We start from the raw sequence: 18,513 nt of genomic DNA, 5'->3' as shown, positions 1-18,513 counted from the left end.
GCGGGATCTGCCTCTGTCACTGACTGGCTGAGCTGGCTTGAAACGTCACGTCTCAAGCCCACGTCAGAGACCAGGAAGCGGCCAGGCAGTGCGATCCAGGACCCAGGGCTGGAACCAGGGAGGTTAGTGGACGTCGTTGGCCTCATCCACTTCCTCCCCGGCCATAGTCAGAAAAGTCCCCTAGCCTGGAGTACCCCTATAAAAACATTTACCCCTTTAACGGATTCAGTCTTATACCCAACAAATTCCATTGACTTCAATAGAGTCCATTGGACTTTCTATGATGTCTGATCATTTTGCGTGCAGTAAATTTTTTTGTCTGTTCAGATGCAGGCCACTAGATGGAGCCCCGCAGAAGTGTGAACCTAGACTTAGCAAAAGTATTAGTAGAAATATTTAGTCATTTGAATTTTAATACAATCTTTCCTAGATCTTTCAACCCTGTAAAAATCTGGCCACCTAATACCGCTTAAGCTGTTGATTAAAGAATGTGTTCATGTGAAACCAAATCTGCTCTTGGATTAGGTTTCCTGTCAAGGCAGCTTTGTTTTCTTGCTCTGTGGCTAAGGACACATTTTTGCTTCTGTGTTGCATGCACAAGTAGTAAAGCCGGCATGTATGTATGCTTTCACTCCGAACACACATATACTTTTTAGTCTGGGTTCACACTGTTTTTGCAATCTTTTTTTTTTTTTTTTTTTAATCTTTTTCGATTGACTTACATATATAAAAAAAAGTATCAATGTATCCTTTTTTTTTTTTTTGCGGTTGACCACATTTTTGTGTATGTTTAAAAAAGGATGTGCTTTGATCGTCTTTTTATATTGGAGGTCAATGGAAAAACTGAGGCAAATTCTAGATGCAGATCACTAATCGGACTGAACAGAAGTAAATATTAGACTTCTGCCTGTCAGGGAAAGCAATCCTAACGTCAGGGGTTCTGAAGGTCCGTAACAAGTGCCGCTGTTGTCACTGTCACGTAAGTGCAGCATTTAGGGGTTAATTAGAGACAGCAGCAAACAAATGGATTCTGCACCATGACGTACATTCGTGTTGTGCTGCCGGTAAGGGGGTATAGATGTGACCCCTCTGTATACTGGACGGCCCCTGGCTTCTATCAGTAGCTGGGGGTTGCTGCTAGTAGCCAGCACGGAGCGAACCTCCATGAGGTTGCCCAGGCAAGATTAACTTGCCCCTTATTCACAGCCCGTGTACAGACATGTGTCTGGGCCTTTCGTTCTACAAAAAGGTGAAACGTGATGTCTGCCTACCCATAAAGGAGTAATACTGGAGATAGCTGTAGATTAATTATATAAATGTGTTTTTCTTAGGCATCTAACACGGACACCTTAAACTGTATAGCACTGAGATTCAATGTCACTCCAAACAAACTGGTGGAACTGAACAAGCTCTTTACTCACACCATTGTGCCGGGACAGGTAAACCTCTCTATAATGTGATATATTTCATTACCGGAAAAATAAAGCCCTTTTGTAAATGAACAATAGGACTAAAACTATAATCGTGTCATTTGGACACTATGCATAATCTTGGCAGAAGTTGTGTATAGCATATTTAAAGGGTTCTCCAGGCTTAGAAAAACATGGCCTCTTTCTTTCGGGTGTGGGTTTCTAGCTCTGTTCAGTTAAAGGAAAACTATCCCTATTGCTTCTTAGGCCATTTCCATGCTATTAGGAGTTTAATCTTTACGCTAATTTGGTATTTTGGTGCACTTTGGGCGGGGCTACCGCTCCACTGATATTTATTAGAAGAGGTAGGCTGGCAGCGACAGGTAGTCCCGCCCCGAGTGCACCAAACGCCTAATTAGCGTAAGGATTAAGCTCTTAATAGCACGAAAACCTCATTGTGGATGAAGGTAAGAAACGTTACCGTTAGCCTCCTGTGCTTAATAGGGGAATATCAGCAGGTTAGATTCTTCTAACGTGCTGATAGAATCCTTTTAAAGGAGAAGTACGGGCAGGGACTTTTTTTTTTTCTTTTTAAGCTGTTGGGGAGGGGGTTGGTGAAAAAAAAAAATAACATGCACTTACCTCCAGTGCTGGTGCCTGCAGTCCACTGCTCCAGTCCCTGGCCGTTTCTTGATCTGTGTTGGGGCGTGAAGTGTCAGGCCCACTGAACAAGGCTGAGGTGGGACACTTCTATAGCCCCTGAGTGGAGCCGCAGATGGCAGGAGGCGGGGAGCATAGTGCATGTTTTATTTTCACCCACTCCCTCACCAGCAGTTAAAAAAAAATAAAAAAATGTCCCTGCCCGGTCTTCTCCTTTAAAGTGATGCTGTTTTTGCAAATCTTGTTCCTGAATTACCCCTTTAGTGGCATTGTTACATCAATTTAAAAATGGAATGTCTGATGTGGAAATAAAGACACAGAACACTTGTATACTGGATATTGTGTGTGTGTGTGTGTGTGTGTATATATAGTAATTGCTTGTTTCATAACACTGTTAGTTGTTCATATTCAATTTTTCATCTGACATTCACTTTAAAGTAAATCTGTCATCATCCTTTTAATTGCAGTTTCTGGTCGACTCCGCCATACTAAATCCAACAGTGCTTTTCATGACCATGACTACTAACTTTACAGCTATACTGTACCAAATGGCTCCTCGCCCTGTCAATCAGAGCCCCGCATTTAACTGCGAGTGCTCATCAGGAGGGGCAGTTGGGAGGCCATTTGCAGCACCCGGGAGGCGCTCTAGGTCGCCTGGTGCTAAAATTGATTCCATTTCAGGGGGCCTAGGCCATTATAGTACTGTGCCACAGCAGTACCCTTAAGTTTTGGCACATAACCTGCTGTGACACTGCACATAATGCGTCTGCACAGGATTTCAGTGCGTCTGCTCAGCCGCCTCTAGTGCACCAGTCTGACTAATTCGCATCTACAAAATAATGGGTATGTCACTTGTTGATAGCGTAGCGGATTTTGAAAAGTAAAACACCATTGGATTCAGCACTATAGCACCAATCAGAAACTTCTTAGTCCATAGTAAAAGTTTTTTGATGGATTCACTTTAAATCTGTTTCATAGTAAATGTGTTATTTTTTACATTTTTGAGTCACATTGTCTGCTAGAGCGTACACAATAAGCTGACATTTCCCGTTACCTGCAGATCACTGTTGGCTTTGCTGTTTAGGCTTGGACAGAGACTTTATTTTATTGCTGGAGAAACAGATAAGGCTTTTGCATACATCTTCTGAGAGTTCTGTAAACCCTGACTGACTTACTAGAAATTAGAAGGTCTGGCTGACACATTATGGTCATACTGCAGTTTTATTGTGTTTTTTTTCAGTAAATAGAAACTGAATAATTTCTTCCTTTATACTTTAATCTGTCTAGGCTAAAATTAAATAAAATATACATTCCCTTGAAGGTAGATGACATGAAACATTTATCACTAACCTAAAGTACAATGTCAGAATCTCAGATTTGCATTTATAAATTATAGCATCACGTAGCCATAACCAGATAAAGGGAGACTGGTCAGATTGAAAAATTGGGCTCTGGTCCTTAAGGCCCTTACTGGACCGATCGGGGCAATAATTGAACCAATGATGCGTTAATCAAAGTGGACAGCATACATAATGCAAGCAAAACCTTTTTTTTTTACGACTTCTGCAAATGCCCTCGTCTTTAGAAAAGTTAACGTTTGTGTTCTAGCTAGCACCATTATCTGTCAGCCATTGCTCACAGTGTGCAGATGGGCTGACAGCTTCCCTTCCTTTGTACTGCATACTGCTAACAAAGCGCCTTCTATGAAAATGTTTTGACAGGTACTTTATGTTCCAGTCTGTGAACCTCATTCCAGTGTAAAAGATACAAATGCCGGTATTCTAGCATCTCCATTGTCATCAGATGCGGAGTATGATAAACTACTGGTGAGTATATTTTCTGTTATACGACAGCCTATCCAGACCTTTTAAAATAGTAAAAAGTGAGTGGTTTATCTTAACAGGTCAAGATTATGTCTGTGGGTCAGTAGGTTGTCGTTATTGGACACCCCTGTGCATGACTAATGTTTCATAATCTGCATTTGCATGGCTACTCATGCATCAGACTTGGAGAAATACAATGAAATGATCATCTGTCATACATACATGTGAGAAAATGGGATGCTGTCAAAGCGCCGCTATTTTCCATAATGAATGGACTCGGCAAAATACTGAAACCTTTTTGGCTATGCCTGGAAATTGTGTTACTGGAAATTTTACTTAAAGGAGAAGTCCGGCCAAAATAATTTTTTTATATGTTATTACTTATGAAAAGTTATACAATTTCCTAATGTACATTAATTATGGAAATTGTACATTAATTATGGGAAATGCTCATATACTGCTATTTCCCTTAATTTAGTGTATCAGGAAGTGTTAGAATTCTCTCAGATCCAGTGACGTCACGACGAATGGTGTAATTCCTATGGAAAGTCCAGCAGGGGGCTCTCTATATATAGAAGTCAATGAGTACCATTGACTTCTATATATAGTGCGCCCCTGCTGGACACTCCATAGGAATTACAATGGATCTGTGTATGTAACGTAATGTAATGTTATGTACAGTACTTTGCGATTGAATACATTCATGGAATACTTTGGGGAGCAAGTGTCCTTGCTCCCCAAAGTATCCCATAAATGTATTCAATAAATACATTTGCAGGGAACCGAGCAGGGAGGGAGAGAAGTGCCATCTACCTCCCCCCTCCCTCCCTGCTCGGTGCTGGGCACATATACAAAGTACTACTCCCCCATTATCTGCAGATAATAGGGGAGTAGTACCTGTATCATCTATCGCCGCCCGCGCCGCCGCCGCTCACACAGGGAAATTTTTATTTTTTACTTTCAAATCAGCTGGTGACAGAAAGTTATACAGATTTATATTTTACTTCTATTTAAAAACCTCAAGTATCCCAGTACTTATCAGCTGCTGTATGTTCTGCAGGAAGTGGTGTATTCTTTCCAGACTGACACAGTGCTCTCTGCTGCCACCTCTGTCCATTAGAGGAACTGTACAGATCAGTAGCAAATCCCCATAGAAAACATTTCCTGCTCTGGACAGTTCTTGACATGGACAGAGGTAGCAGCAGAGAGCACTGTCAGACTATAAAGACTACACCACTTCATGCAGGACTTACAGCAACTGATAAGTACTGGAAGAGGTGAGTTTTTTAAATCGAAGTAAATTACAAATCTATATAACTTTGACACCAATTGATTTGAATGAGATTTTATTTGTTTGCTAGAGCACCACTTTTTTTTTATTTAATTACACCCCTGGCAGTAACCTTGTATGCATACTCACTCAGGCTGATTTGCGTTCCCATGGAATGGTTTTATTTCTGTGTTCTGACTCATGGAAATCAAACAGTACCTTAACTGAGCTGGAACACAAATGATGTCAGGGCATGAAAACGTGATCAGCTAGGTGGGTAAACGAGCAATCAATGCCAGGGGTGTAATTAAAAAATATAGAAATTATAAAAAGTGCTGCTTTATTTTTCAAAGTAAGGGGTGTCAAACCAGTTGGGCTCTGATTGACAGGACAAGAAGCCATTGGCTCCCTGCCCTGCTAATCACCCTTGTGGCCTGGCAGTCAAAGACAAAGCTTTAGCTATCCAGGCGTGATGGTAATTGTAGTTTTGCAACAGCTGGAGGTCCGCAGTTTAATCTCTGTGTTCTAAGCAAAGAGCCGCTGTTATGCCGTAGTAAAATAACAGACATCTCACATGTATGTTCCCCTTATTTCACGAGCATTGAGCAGCACACCGCAAATATCAAACAGCGCATGAAACACAAAATAAAATAATCTAATGGGCCAATGTCATGCCTGCAAGGTGTGTGCGCTCAGAGTCTGACCTCCTTTTTAAACAAACATCTATGCTTGTGGTTGATCTTGGCTTGAAGAATGTAGTTCCTATATATGCTTTTCCTTTGAGCAACATTTACAGAATTTCCATCTACATTTACCCTTATTACAGTGTGGGCAATGTTCTTTGCAAATTGCCACCTCAATTTACCACATCATATGCTGTAATGAAGCAGTTACGGAAAGTTATGTGATAACCTTTTTGTTGTTGAAATTTTTAACCAAAAATATTAAACTTGTCTGACGGAACCTTATATATATATTTTTTTTAAAATATTTATTTATATATTTTATATCAACTTTAACACTTAATCAAAAAAATGTATAAAACCCCAATTACCCATAAATCTCAACGAAAAATGTGATGTGAAAGTATCCACTCAAGTAGTACAGCCTTAATACTTAAATAACTCCAAGGGGAACTCTGTACGCATAATCTGACAACACCCCCCCCCCAAACCACTTGTACCTTCAGATAGCTGCTTTTAATCCAAGATCTGTTCCGGGGTCCGTTCGGCAGGTGATGCAGTTATTGTCCTAAAAAACTACTTTTAAACTTGCAGCCCTGTGCCCAATGGCTGGGGCTTACATTGTGTTTGCATAAGGCTGGCACACCCTCTTTGTCCCTCCTCCCCACCCTCCTCATCATTAAGAATTCTCCAGGCAGATTGTCTCCTATTCCTCACCTGTGTCAGCACGGCACATGGGCTTGATTGGTAAGGCACCTGTGCAGTGTTCAGACAGGAGAAAATGTACTAGGGGCATTGCTAATGATAAGGAGGGACGGAAGGTTGTGCCAGCCTAATGCATACACAATCTAGGCTACGGCCGTTGGGCACAAGGCTTCAAATTTAAAAGTTGTTTTTAGGACAATAACTGCATCACCTGCCGAACGGACCCCAGGACAGATCTTGGATTAAAAGCAGCTATCCAAAGGTACAAGTGGTTTGGGGGGTCAGATTGTGGGTACAAAGTCACTTTAAGTGATACTTTTACCCACTTTACTCCATGTGCTGTTCTCCGCACCATCCAGAACCTTTGATGCTGCACATTCACTATGTACCTGTATAACACGTGTCTGTGTCTTCTTCTTGCAATAAATTCGCTTAATTTCATCGGTGGACAGTGTGCAATTTTGCTGCACTGTCCTGGTGATTGGCTGAGCGGCCTGTCACTCCAGACACAGTGGGGAGTGGTCCGAAACTAGCAGGATATCAGGGAGCAAGGAGAGGTTTGTATAGTTTTTCTTTTTTACAGATTCATCAGCTGTCAGCCACGTATCGCTATTACAGCGGCGGCCGATGATTATAGGTCGGAACCTAAAGACAAGATCAGCTGATGAACGTTGTCATCAGCTGATCATTGTCTTTATTACCCAGACCGATGATCTGCCTAATCGCCCTGGTTTGGCAGGTTATCACTAAGTGTAATAGGGCCCTTACAGTCAATAGGGGTCTGACCTTTTAACCCAGGGATGGGAAATCTTTGGCCTTCCAGCTGTTTTTGCAAAACTACAATTCCCATCATGCCTTGACAGCCAAAGCATTGGTCCCCGAAAGTCACTCAACAAACACTTACCCACCCCCAAACTGCCCTTGACGATCAAAACATGAAGTGCTCTTAAATTTCATCTATATATCTGTCTATCTCCTGAAGTGCTCCTAAATTATATATATATATTTTGTTATGAGCGCTGTTTATTGTTCTTTTCATGTTTTCTTTACATAAAGGATGCAGACATGGCAAGAAAAGCCACAAAACCCATAGAAAGAGTCCTGTCCTCTACGTCTGAAGAGGAAGAGCCCATTGTCGTAAAGTTCTTGAAAATGAACTGTAGATACATCACAGATGGAAAGGTGGGTTGTGTAGCTGTAAGTTTATGACTAGTGATGGCCCTCATCGGTGTTCAGCCCCATGTGAAATGTTTTGTCAGATGATGTTGCATTACATTAGGACAGAAGTTGAAAAGCCTTTTAAAAATATGGTTCAACGATATGACCTTTACCCCAGACATATAGTTTTGACTCCAGTACCAAGTTCTTGTAACCTACCTGGTGCCACTGGTACACTTTAGGTGACAAGGGGGTCGGGAGGGTTTCAAGATACTGTGTTGCAATGATTATTGCTATTCTGAATGTAATAATGCAGTTTGCCTGTCTTTGCACACAGGGTGTTGTTGGTGGAGTCATGATAGTCACTCCCAACAACGTCATGTTTGATCCTCATAAATCTGATCCACTGGTTATTGAGAATGGCTGTGAAGAATATGGACTTATTTGTCCCATGGAAGAAGTTGTTTCTGTAGCACTTTATAGTGACATTTCACACATGAAGATTAAAGATGCTCTGCCATCGTAAGTAGAAGCCGCCGTCAAAGTATGTAGCACTATACATATGTAATAAGACGTTGGCTGTTCTTTATCCTCAGGCTCCCCTTTATCCCTTCAGTCATGATCAGGGCCGTATTAACAGCTTCCGCTACCCTAGGCACTAAACCTGAAGACGCCCCATCTTGGGGAGCATAGGGGAGTGTGTTTTGGGCCACATGCATTTCTCCACATGTAGAAACATTGTCTGAATTGTGTTTTTCATGGTTTTTAACTGCCTAAAACATAAATTTCCATGTAGAATCAATGATTAGAGCCATAACGTCTGCATATTGTCTGAAAGAACTCTCACCAAAGGATTGGTAGGTAGTAGCTCCAGGTGACACAGCCATACTAGACCTGAGAAACACCACCACAGCAGACCTGATCATCCTTCCCCCCCCCCCCCCCTCAAAAAGTCACCGGATTTACTGGCAAGTCTGAATGGGAGACTAAAAAAAAAAATTGTTTTTTTTCCCCTGCTCCCTGGTGCTGCCCCCCTGCAAGTTGCTACCCTAGGCATCGGAATACGAGTGCCTAGTGGTAAATACGGTCCTGGTCATGATCATATGTTGCCCCCAATCTGACCTATGTTCTGTTTTTTTTTTATTTTTTTTATCAGTGGGATACAGAGAACATGTTTACATTGGTAGGAATTATTTTCCATGATATTAAAATATTTATAAATATATATGAACAAACTTGCAGAAAAAACTATACTGGATCATTTGACGCATCCTATGTTTTTTATATTTTATTTTTATTGTATTTTTTTTTTTTCCCTTTACGGTACAGGATCTATTAAATAGGTGGTATATGTATAATAAAAAATTGACAACCACTTCAATACTCCACCATAAACTGTTATGAGAGCTGTGACAACTAGAGCATGCTGAATTTCTATGCTGAAGTTATATTTAACCGTACTTGTCCCATATCCACATCGTAGATGACAAGTATGCAATTGCTGGGGTCTGACCTCCGTGCCCCCAGGGTTCTTTAGATTGGCCCTGGCTCCTTTGTCATGGATGAAGCGGCGGGTGAGCATTCAACCTGCAGCTCCGTTCGTTCTTTATAGAGCCAACAGAGAGAGCAGAAATACAGCACTCTTCTCTTTCCACCGCCTCCAAAGAAAATGATTGAAACCGCTGGAGTGGCGGGTCATGCACCAACCCGCAGCTCCATTCATAACAAAGGAGCTGTGATGCCAGTCTAGAGATCCACGGGGAACACGAAGGTTAGACCCCTGCAATCTTATAATTGTCCCCTATTATGTAAAAAAATGGGTTTGTCCACAATTTGTCAATTTACTTCTAATATTATTCAATATAAAAGGCGCGAATTCTGACAATGTAGCCTCATAAACTCACATTGTCGAAATTGGCTAATGAAGAGATACAGCCAAGGAGTGGATTGCGATGCTGCCACGCTCTCTCCTTGGTACTGTTGCGGTACTTTGTAATCACAGTAAAAACACTGCAGTTTTGCGACAGTTCGGCAATGCAGATACAACGTGTGAACACAACCATTAGCAAATCGGCGAAACTCAGATCTGTAAAAGGAAATGTGTCCTCTCTTCTTACCAGATTTTATTGTCCTCCCATAGATTATATTGTATATCTAATCAAATGAGACTTTCATTTTGCATTTTGGCAGTTTTTTGTGTGTATTTTATAGTGTTTTGAACTGGGGAAAAAATTCCCAATTCCTACAGTGTTTTGTTTTTTTGGGAGGGAGGGGGGTGTATGTTCCCAATCATGATATCTGGTTTGTATCTGCTTGGTAGTTATCACTTTATTACCACCAGCCATGTCATTCACTACACACCATGTTATTTTCCTTTGTGACTTTGTTTGCATTTATACTTCAATCACTATTATAAGCATCATTTTACTTGTGTGCCTTTTATTTTAAAGTATATTTTAGTTACATTTTAGTTGTGCTTTTTTTTATTTTTAATTTGTTTTTATTTTCGTTTCTACCATTCCACACCCATCTGACATTTTCCGTCACCAGCGATATACCCAAGGATCTTTGTCCTCTGTACAGGCCTGGAGAATGGGAAGATCTATCCTCCGAAAAAGACATTAATCCGTTTAGTAAGTTCAAATCCCTCAACAAGGGCAAAAGGCAAAATGGGGTTACTGGTGTAGGCGCTGTAGAGAAGAAAAGTATCGCAGAGGAAGCTGCTGAACAAAAGCCTGATACAAATAATACACCAGATAACCTCTCCGATGTGCGCTTGAATATCGATAGTAACGTCGCAAAAGAGACCGAACAAAAATCCACTGCAGTTATTTTGGATTGTGAAACCAAAAAACCCGGTCATTCTCCCGTAGATGAAGACTTCATAGAGTTAGTAGATTCTTTATCACAGCAAAATGGTTCACAGCAAAATGGTAATGTTATCGGTGAAGACTCTGATGGATGTACAGTAACTTATCTTCTAGAAGGTTCTAAGACTCTAAATTCCGCCTCTCCGCAGGCAGATCTGAATTGCAATGGGACAGTAGAAATCTCCTCTGAAACGCTGACCTCTGATTTGCTAGGTAGGATAAATATTGGGGATGTGACTAGTAAAGAAATCGCTGAAGCCAAAAACATAGAACTTTCCTTGAGTCCTACTGCGGTGAACACCTCTGAATGTGTCGCTGGTTGTGATAAACCGCGAGGAAAAGACTCTAAAGAGGAGAATGCAGAACCCACTATGGTAGCTTTAAATAATGAGAAGCGGCAGTCAGGGCATGCCTCCGAGGAGTCTCCAGATTCCCTCTCCCCTTGTTCTTCTGAAGAGAAAAGCCAAAAGGAAACGCAAATGGACAGTGAGTCAGAACTAAAACTGTGGCTTCTGAAAAGAATGCAGGGACCAATAGAAGGTGAGATTTTTGTGTTTACTTGTTGTTTGCTACACAATTGTAGCAATCACTGTGATTCTCTGAGTATTGGTGTACCTCTGCGTTCCACACCAGGCCAGTTCCATGCACAAACCCGACTAAAGTGTTACTCCGGCAAAAAAAAAAAAATCTGAAAGTTATATAGATTTGTAATTTACTTCTTTTTTTTTTTTTTTAAATCCAGTCTTCCTGTACTTATCAGCTGCTGTGTGTCCTGCAGGAAGTGGTGTTTTCTTTCCAGTCTGACACAGTGCTCTCTGCTGCCACCTCTGTCCATGTCAGGAACTGTCCTGAGCAGGAGAGGTTTTCTATGGGGATTTGCTTCTGCTCTGGACAGTTCCTGTCAGGGACAGAGGTGGCAGCAGAAAGCGCTGTCTCAGACTGGAAAGAATTCATGGTTATAGTACAAAGCTATATAAGTTTCTGAAATAAGTTAATTTGAAAGAAAACATTTTTTTCGCCAGAGTCCCTCTTTATTAGAGGTCCCATTTGCTGGTCCCTATAGAGCACAGGGCACTGAAGATAAAGGTAAGTAGTCCATCCTCGGCCATGTTTTCAGGATATTATGAGTTTTATCCTTACACAAATATGTTGTTTTTTGTGCACTGTGGACAGGACTACCTCCCCCCCTCTGTGCACTAAAACAACATATTTGGATATGTATTAAGCTCTTATTATTGCGGGCAGTCCAGATGATGAGGCAACCATCCATTGCCTAGTGAGTTCCATGCACAAGTTTTTTTTGGATGAACAGGACTTACTGGGTGTTGGACAGTTGCATCACCATCTCCACCCCCTACACCAATCTTTACTGAATGGGCTTGAGACCACTGTATGGAAGACTCGGTTATAACGTTTTCTAAGTTTATTCTAGTTTATTCTAGCATCTAGTTTATTCTTTCTCATGCAGATATGTTGCCATCTAAAGAAGAAAAGAGCAAGATCCCTCCCATGTTCCTATGTATCAAGGTGGGAAAACCTATGAGGAAGTCATTTGCCACCCAAACCACAACAATGGTGCAGCAGTATGGAAGGAAGAGAAAGCAACCTGAATACTGGTTTGCAGTTCCACAAGAGAGGTCAGTATTGTGTGTATTAGGCCAATTACAGAGAAACCTCTATTTATGCCGCCCACGCATCGGTCTGCACAGAAATCGGATGCGTCAGATTTATGAATGGGGATCCGTAAGTAGTGGTCTGTGCTCACTGTAAAGTAGTTGGACCTGGTTACTGCAGCTCAGCTGCTGTTCACTTACACAGTATCAGGGCTGTAGTTACAGGTCTTCACCACTAATCTGTGAAAAACCTTTTCTGAGATTTTTGACTACCGTAACGAAACCTTGGGGGGAGTATTTTAGGTGATTGGGTGTTTAAAATTAATTTAGAGGTGTGGTTTGGAGTTTGAAATGATTTGGAAATTTTAGCCTGGGATCTGTACTAATATAGGGGGTCTGGTGTGGGTATTATAAAGTTGTGTGATATTCATATAAGGCACTGGTGTCAAACTCAGGCCCTCCAGCTGTTACAAAACTACAATTCCCATCGTATTTTAGGGACGTAATCTCCCATAGACAGGCTATGGCACATTGAGACAGGTGGGATTTTCCATTTACAAATTTTACTCAGTGTGCACAACCCTAAGGGAGTATTATTACTGTGTTTATACCACTAAAAGGGCAATATTTATGTGAGGGACACAATATTGTGGGGGTTAATGTTACCATCTGGTTACTCACTGGTACTGTAGTTGGGGTAACCTTATTTTTATGAAACTATTATATTGTAAAGGCGTTTGTTAGCTCTGTTGCTGGGGAGGATATGATCAAGAACAATAACCAGCACCCACCTAGCTAGTAGTGTTGAGCAAATCTGTTAAAATGTTCGGGTTCAGTAATGTTATCCAAACCCAAACACGCTGACTGTCACCCTAGGACTGCCAGGAAAACATGGTAACGGCCTATGGCTGTATCAATGTTTTCCAGCACTTTCTAGGGTTTCATCCAACTTCTGAAGCCAATTGGAAGAGACGCCATCTAAACTGAACCAGGTGGGATTCTGCACCGAAGAGTTCCACCGTGGAGTTCTACCCCATTTGCTCAGTGTGAACATACCCTAAGGGCCCTATTCCACCGGACGATTATCGTTTGCATCTCAAACGACTGCTATTGCGAAAGGCCTGAAAACGTTCACTCATTTCCATAGAACGATAATCGTTACTTATGATCGTGATTGCGATTGTTTCTTCGCTATTTCTTCGCTATTGCGTTCGTATCTATTGCGAACGACCGAACGATGTCTTATTCAATGCGAACGATTTGCGAACGTTTTGCGAACGAGCAACGATAATAATAGGTCCAGGTCTTCTAAAGCGATCAACGATTTCTCGTTCGGTCGTTAATCATTAACTGCATTTCAACCGAACGATTATCGTTTAGATTCGAACCATTTAACGATAATCTGAACGATAATCGTCCGGTGGAATAGGGCCCTAACAGTGATTTGGTAGTTGAGATAGTTGTGCACTGGACCAAGTTCTATGGAGTTTTGTAGTCTTTTATTAAAAAAAAATCTAAGTGGAACATCTGGAAAGCTAGTTCTTTTTTTTACTTTTTTATTTTAGACACCAGTTTATTCTTTTTGGAGTTTCTGAAGCACAGCCAGTGCACTCAGACTTCCACATTATTCTATCGTTTGTGTTAATAGTGAGCTACCCATCCAGTTAATACTTGCTTGAAGGTCAAATGTTCAACTAGAGAACATAGTTTCTATGTATACGCAGTGGCGTAGCCACCGTGGTCGCGGGGGTCGCCGCCGCGACCGGGCCCGCCACAAGGGGGGCCCGCGGGGCCCCCCGATCAATCACTCTTGTGACCGCAAGCATTGTTTTGCTTGCGGTCACAAGAGTCGGGCTCCGTCTTCCCCCGGCTGCTAAGCGGCTGCCGGGGGTGTCGCGTCTTACCCCCGGCAGCGCGCGCATCCCAGAACTCCCTGCGCGCCTTGGGCCCTGACTTCCGGTTTCCGGCGCGCAGGGAGTTCTGGGATGCGCGCGCTGCCGGGGATAAGACGCGACACCCCCGGCAGCCGCGCAGCAGCCGGGGACAGACCAGGAGGAGTGAGAATCAACGTGGGAGCGCGATGTCAGGTGAGTTAAGTTTTGTTTTTTTTATCAGCCTGTACGGGTGGGGGGAAAGGAGGGGGGCATCTATGAGGGTGGGGGGAAAGGAGGGGGCCATCTATGAGGGTGGGGGAAAGGAGGGGGCCATCTATGAGGGTGGGGGGAAAGAGGGGGCCATCTATGAGGGTGGGGGGAAAGAGGGGGCCATCTATGAGGGTGGGGGGAAAGAGGGGGCCATCTATGAGGGTGGGGGGAAAGAGGGGCCATCTATGAGGGTGGGGGGAAGGAGGGGGCCATCTATGAGGGTGGGGGGAAGGAGGGGGCCATCTATGAGGGTGGGGGGAAGGAGGGGGCCATCTATGAGGGTGGGGGGAAGGAGGGGGCCATCTATGAGGGTGGGGGGAAGGAGGGGGCCATCTATGAGGGTGGGGGGAAAGAGGAGCAATCTATGAGGGTGGGGGGAAAGAGGAGCAATCTATGAGGGTGGGGGGAAAGAGGGGCCATCTATGAGGGTGGGGGGAAAGAGGGGCCATCTATGAGGGTGGGGGGAAAGAGGGGCCATCTATGAGGGTGGGGGGAAAGAGGGGGGCCATCTATGAGGGTGGGGGGGGGGAAGGGGACCATCTATAAGGGAGGGAGGAAGGGGACCATCTATAAAGGGGGGGAAAGGGGACCATCTATAAAGGGGGGGAAAGGAGGGGGCCATCTATAAGGGAGGGGGGGGGGGAGGGGACCATCTTTAAGGGAGGGGGGGGAAGGGGACCATCTATAAGGGAGGAGGGGGGGGGAGGGGACCATCTATAAGGGAGGGGGGGGAAGGGGACCATCTATAAGGGAGGGGGGGGGAAGGGGACCATCTATAAGGGAGGGTGGGGGGAGAGGGGGCCATCTATAAGGGAGGGTGGGGGGAGAGGGGGCCATCCATAAGGGAGGGTGAGGAGAGAGGAGACCATCCATAAGGGAGGGTGAGGAGAGAGGGGGCCATCTATAAGGGAGGGGGTAGAGGGGGCCATCTATAAGGGAGGGGGCCATCTATTTGGGGGGGCAACATAGGGGGAGAGGGAATACACAGAGGGGGGCATATATTATTAGGAGGTCACATAGAGTCAGGGCTACCCACTAAATGAGGGTGTAAAGGGGACAGTACAGATGTGCAGTGTGTAGAGAGATGGAGATGGTGTCAGAGTGTGGAGCCTAATATGTCTGTCTGGCAGATTCTGTGGATTCGTGGCTCGGAGAAGTTCTCATAACGGCCCAGGGCAGATGGAGAAGATGATGAAAAGGGAAGAACTCCGATCAGAAAAGACGTCTCCTGTGAGTCACCTGATATAACTGCAGTGTAATGTATATGGTGTATAGAACCTGTGTAGAGCTGGGGCCACCTCTATATGACTGGATGAGGTGATTTAGTGTACTGGATTTGGTCAGTAACAATATGGTGGTGATGGTAGTGGTTGTGGTGTGGCGGTAATGTTTCCTCCCTATATACTGGTATTACTGGTAATATTGGTCTCAGTATACAGGATTTGGTTGGTAACAGTATGGCGGTAATAGGTAATATCTGTCTTGGTGTGTGTGTGTGTATATATATATATATATATATATATATATATATATATATATATATATACAGTGGTACCTTGGTTTAAGAGTAACTTCGTTTAAGAGCGTTTTGGTTTAACTTGGACTTGGTTTAAGAACATTGCTTTGGTTTAAGAACTTCCTGTATTGGGTGGGAGCGCGAGTGGAGAAGGGGCATGGCCTGCATAGCGGGGTCTACAGCACTGTACTCTAAACACCTTCCAAATCATAGCAGATCCCCTTCAGGCTGGGGCTTACATCAGGGGACAGGACTGTGGGGGGGGGAGGTAATCTCTCCATAGCTGTAACCCCTCTCTCCCCGGACAGAGAGTGCTGCATGTATGTGCCCACATCTGCCCTGCTCATTCCTTCATGCTCCCTGCAGTCTCTGTCAGCCCTTGTGTTTCCCATCCTCTCCATTACTGTACAGTACAGAATAATAAATATATTTGGGGTGCGGAACCAATTGTCTGCATTTACATGATTTCTTATAGGAAAATTTGCTTTGGTTTAAGAGTGGATTTGGATTACAAGCACGGTCCTGGAACGAATTATGCTCATAATCCAAGGCACCACTGTGTGTGTGTGTATATATATATATATATATATATATATACACACACACACACACACAACAATAGCATCACTTGGTCGTGAAAGGAGGGGGGGGGGCCCAAGTTGGCCTCTCGCACCAGGGCCCAGGAGACATTAGCTACGCCCCTGTGTATACGTGTGTGTGTGGCTCCTTCCCATAGTCTATAAAGCTCTGATTTGTATGATGTGTTATATGATCGTTTATGTTCACATCAGCGTTTTACCCTCCTCCACAATTCCTGTTTCTCTTCTCTATTTTGACAACCGAGTAATGGAACCTAGTGGAACCTAATAATTGTAATGGGCGTTTATTGTGCTCTGTTTTCCTAAAATCAGTCACTGTTCCTTTTTTTTTTTTTTTTGGACATTGTTGTCTGTACAAAAAAAGGAACACAAATTGAAGCTACATATCAGTTTGCAAGTTATTTGTTATGGTTTTTTTCACTGAGCATGCGCAATAGTAGTTAGAAACCAGGAAGGAATCTAAACTTATATGCAAAACGATGCACAAAAGTAATTGTTTTAGGGCAAAATGCAAACAGACAGAAGCCCGGTGGAGTTGGGGGAAAAATGGGAGGAAAGCAGAAGGTGTGGGAAAATAATAAACAAAGTAAACTTGCCCATCCTATTGCCTCTGTAGCTTCTCTCTCATTGTCCTGCCCCAGTCACTGGTTGGCTGAGCAGGCAGTCAATCACCTGGGTACGTGACGTTGCAGGTGCCGGCCACTGTCATCTGGACCTGGGAGCGGTGCTACAGGGCACAGGGATGGGCAAGAATACTTTGTTCATTAGTTTCCCTGGCTTTCTCCTTTTTTTTTTCAATTTTACATAATCAATGCAATCAGTTTGCAGATCAGTTTGTGCTTCTTTTCATTTAATATGGACTGATCCATTGATGAATGAGAGTGATGGCCACAAGGGTCTGTTCTTGGGTCCTATTCTTTGTAAGTGGTATAGGAGAAGGTTTGGTAGGTAAAGTTTGCCTGTTTGCTGATGACACAAAAGTGTGCAACAGGGTTGATATTCCTGGAGATGTCAGTAATATAGAAAATGATTTAGCTTTGCTAGATACGTGGTCCAAACATTGGAAACTGCAGTTCAATGTTTCCAAATGTAGAGTTATAACCAATTGGAAGGAGATTGTGATCCCGCTGTACAGAGCTCTGGTGAGACCACATCTGGAATACTGTGTCCAGTTCTGGAGACCTCACCTAAAAAAGGACATTGATAAAATAGAACGGGTCCAAAGACTGGCTACAAAAATGGTGGAGGGTGTCAGACATAAGCTATATCAGGAAAGACTGAGTATTTCAATCTATAGTTGGGAGCAAAAAAAGAGAGAGGGTGACATGATCAAAACCTTAAAGGAGAAGTCCGGCGAAATTTTTTTATTAAAGTATTGTATTGCCCTCCAAACATTATACAAATCCCCAATATACACTTATTACGGGAAATGCTTATAAAGAGCTTTTTTCCCTGCGCTTACTACTGCATCAAGGCTTCACTTCCTGGATAAAATGGTGGTGTCACTTCCTGGATAACATGGTGATGTCACGCCCCGACTCCCAGAGCTGTGCAGCCTGTGGCCGCTGGAGAGGATGATGGCAGAGGGATACTCAGTGTCCCTCAGTGTCCCCCTGCCATCATCCTCTCCAGCAGCCACAGCCTGCACAGCTCTGGAAGTCTGGTCGTGACATCACCATGTTATCCAGTAAGTGAAGTCTTGATGCAGTAGTAAGTGCAGGGAAAAAAGCACTTTATAAGCATTTCCCATAATAAGAGTATATCTGTGCTTTGTATAATGTTTGGGGGGCAATACAATACTTTAATAAAAATTTTCACTGGACTTCTCCTTTAAAGTATGTTAAAGGACTAAAGGCCCTATTACACCAATCAATTATCAGCCTTTGCAGACGATAATTGCTTGGTGTAATTGCTGGTGTTAAAGGCAATGATCAGCTGACGTTGTGCATGTCGGCTGCTCAATTCCTCTTAACACTAGCTATTACACCAAGCAATTATTGGCGAAACAGCTGTGACCTATTACAGTCATGGGAAACTAGCTTGTTTCCTGCTGAACCAATACA

At 43.3% G+C, this 18,513-nt stretch overlaps 1 protein-coding gene across 1 annotated transcript in view; it reads left to right on the top strand.

Moving 5' to 3' along the window:
• Positions 1 to 18,513, top strand: part of NCOA7 (nuclear receptor coactivator 7) — a 53,038-nt gene that overhangs the window by 16,382 nt on the left and 18,143 nt on the right. Inside the window, exons 3-8 of the mRNA XM_069974890.1 lie at positions 1,332 to 1,439; positions 3,791 to 3,895; positions 7,607 to 7,732; positions 8,046 to 8,230; positions 10,259 to 11,118; positions 12,047 to 12,215. Of these exons, the coding sequence (XP_069830991.1) occupies positions 1,332 to 1,439; positions 3,791 to 3,895; positions 7,607 to 7,732; positions 8,046 to 8,230; positions 10,259 to 11,118; positions 12,047 to 12,215 (1,553 nt within the window). The remainder of the gene's footprint in view (positions 1 to 1,331; positions 1,440 to 3,790; positions 3,896 to 7,606; positions 7,733 to 8,045; positions 8,231 to 10,258; positions 11,119 to 12,046; positions 12,216 to 18,513) is intronic.

Source organism: Dendropsophus ebraccatus, chromosome 6 (genome assembly GCF_027789765.1).
Source record: "Dendropsophus ebraccatus isolate aDenEbr1 chromosome 6, aDenEbr1.pat, whole genome shotgun sequence".
Taxonomy (NCBI): Eukaryota; Metazoa; Chordata; class Amphibia; order Anura; family Hylidae; genus Dendropsophus; species Dendropsophus ebraccatus.
This window is presented reverse-complemented; position numbering and strand designations above follow the sequence as displayed.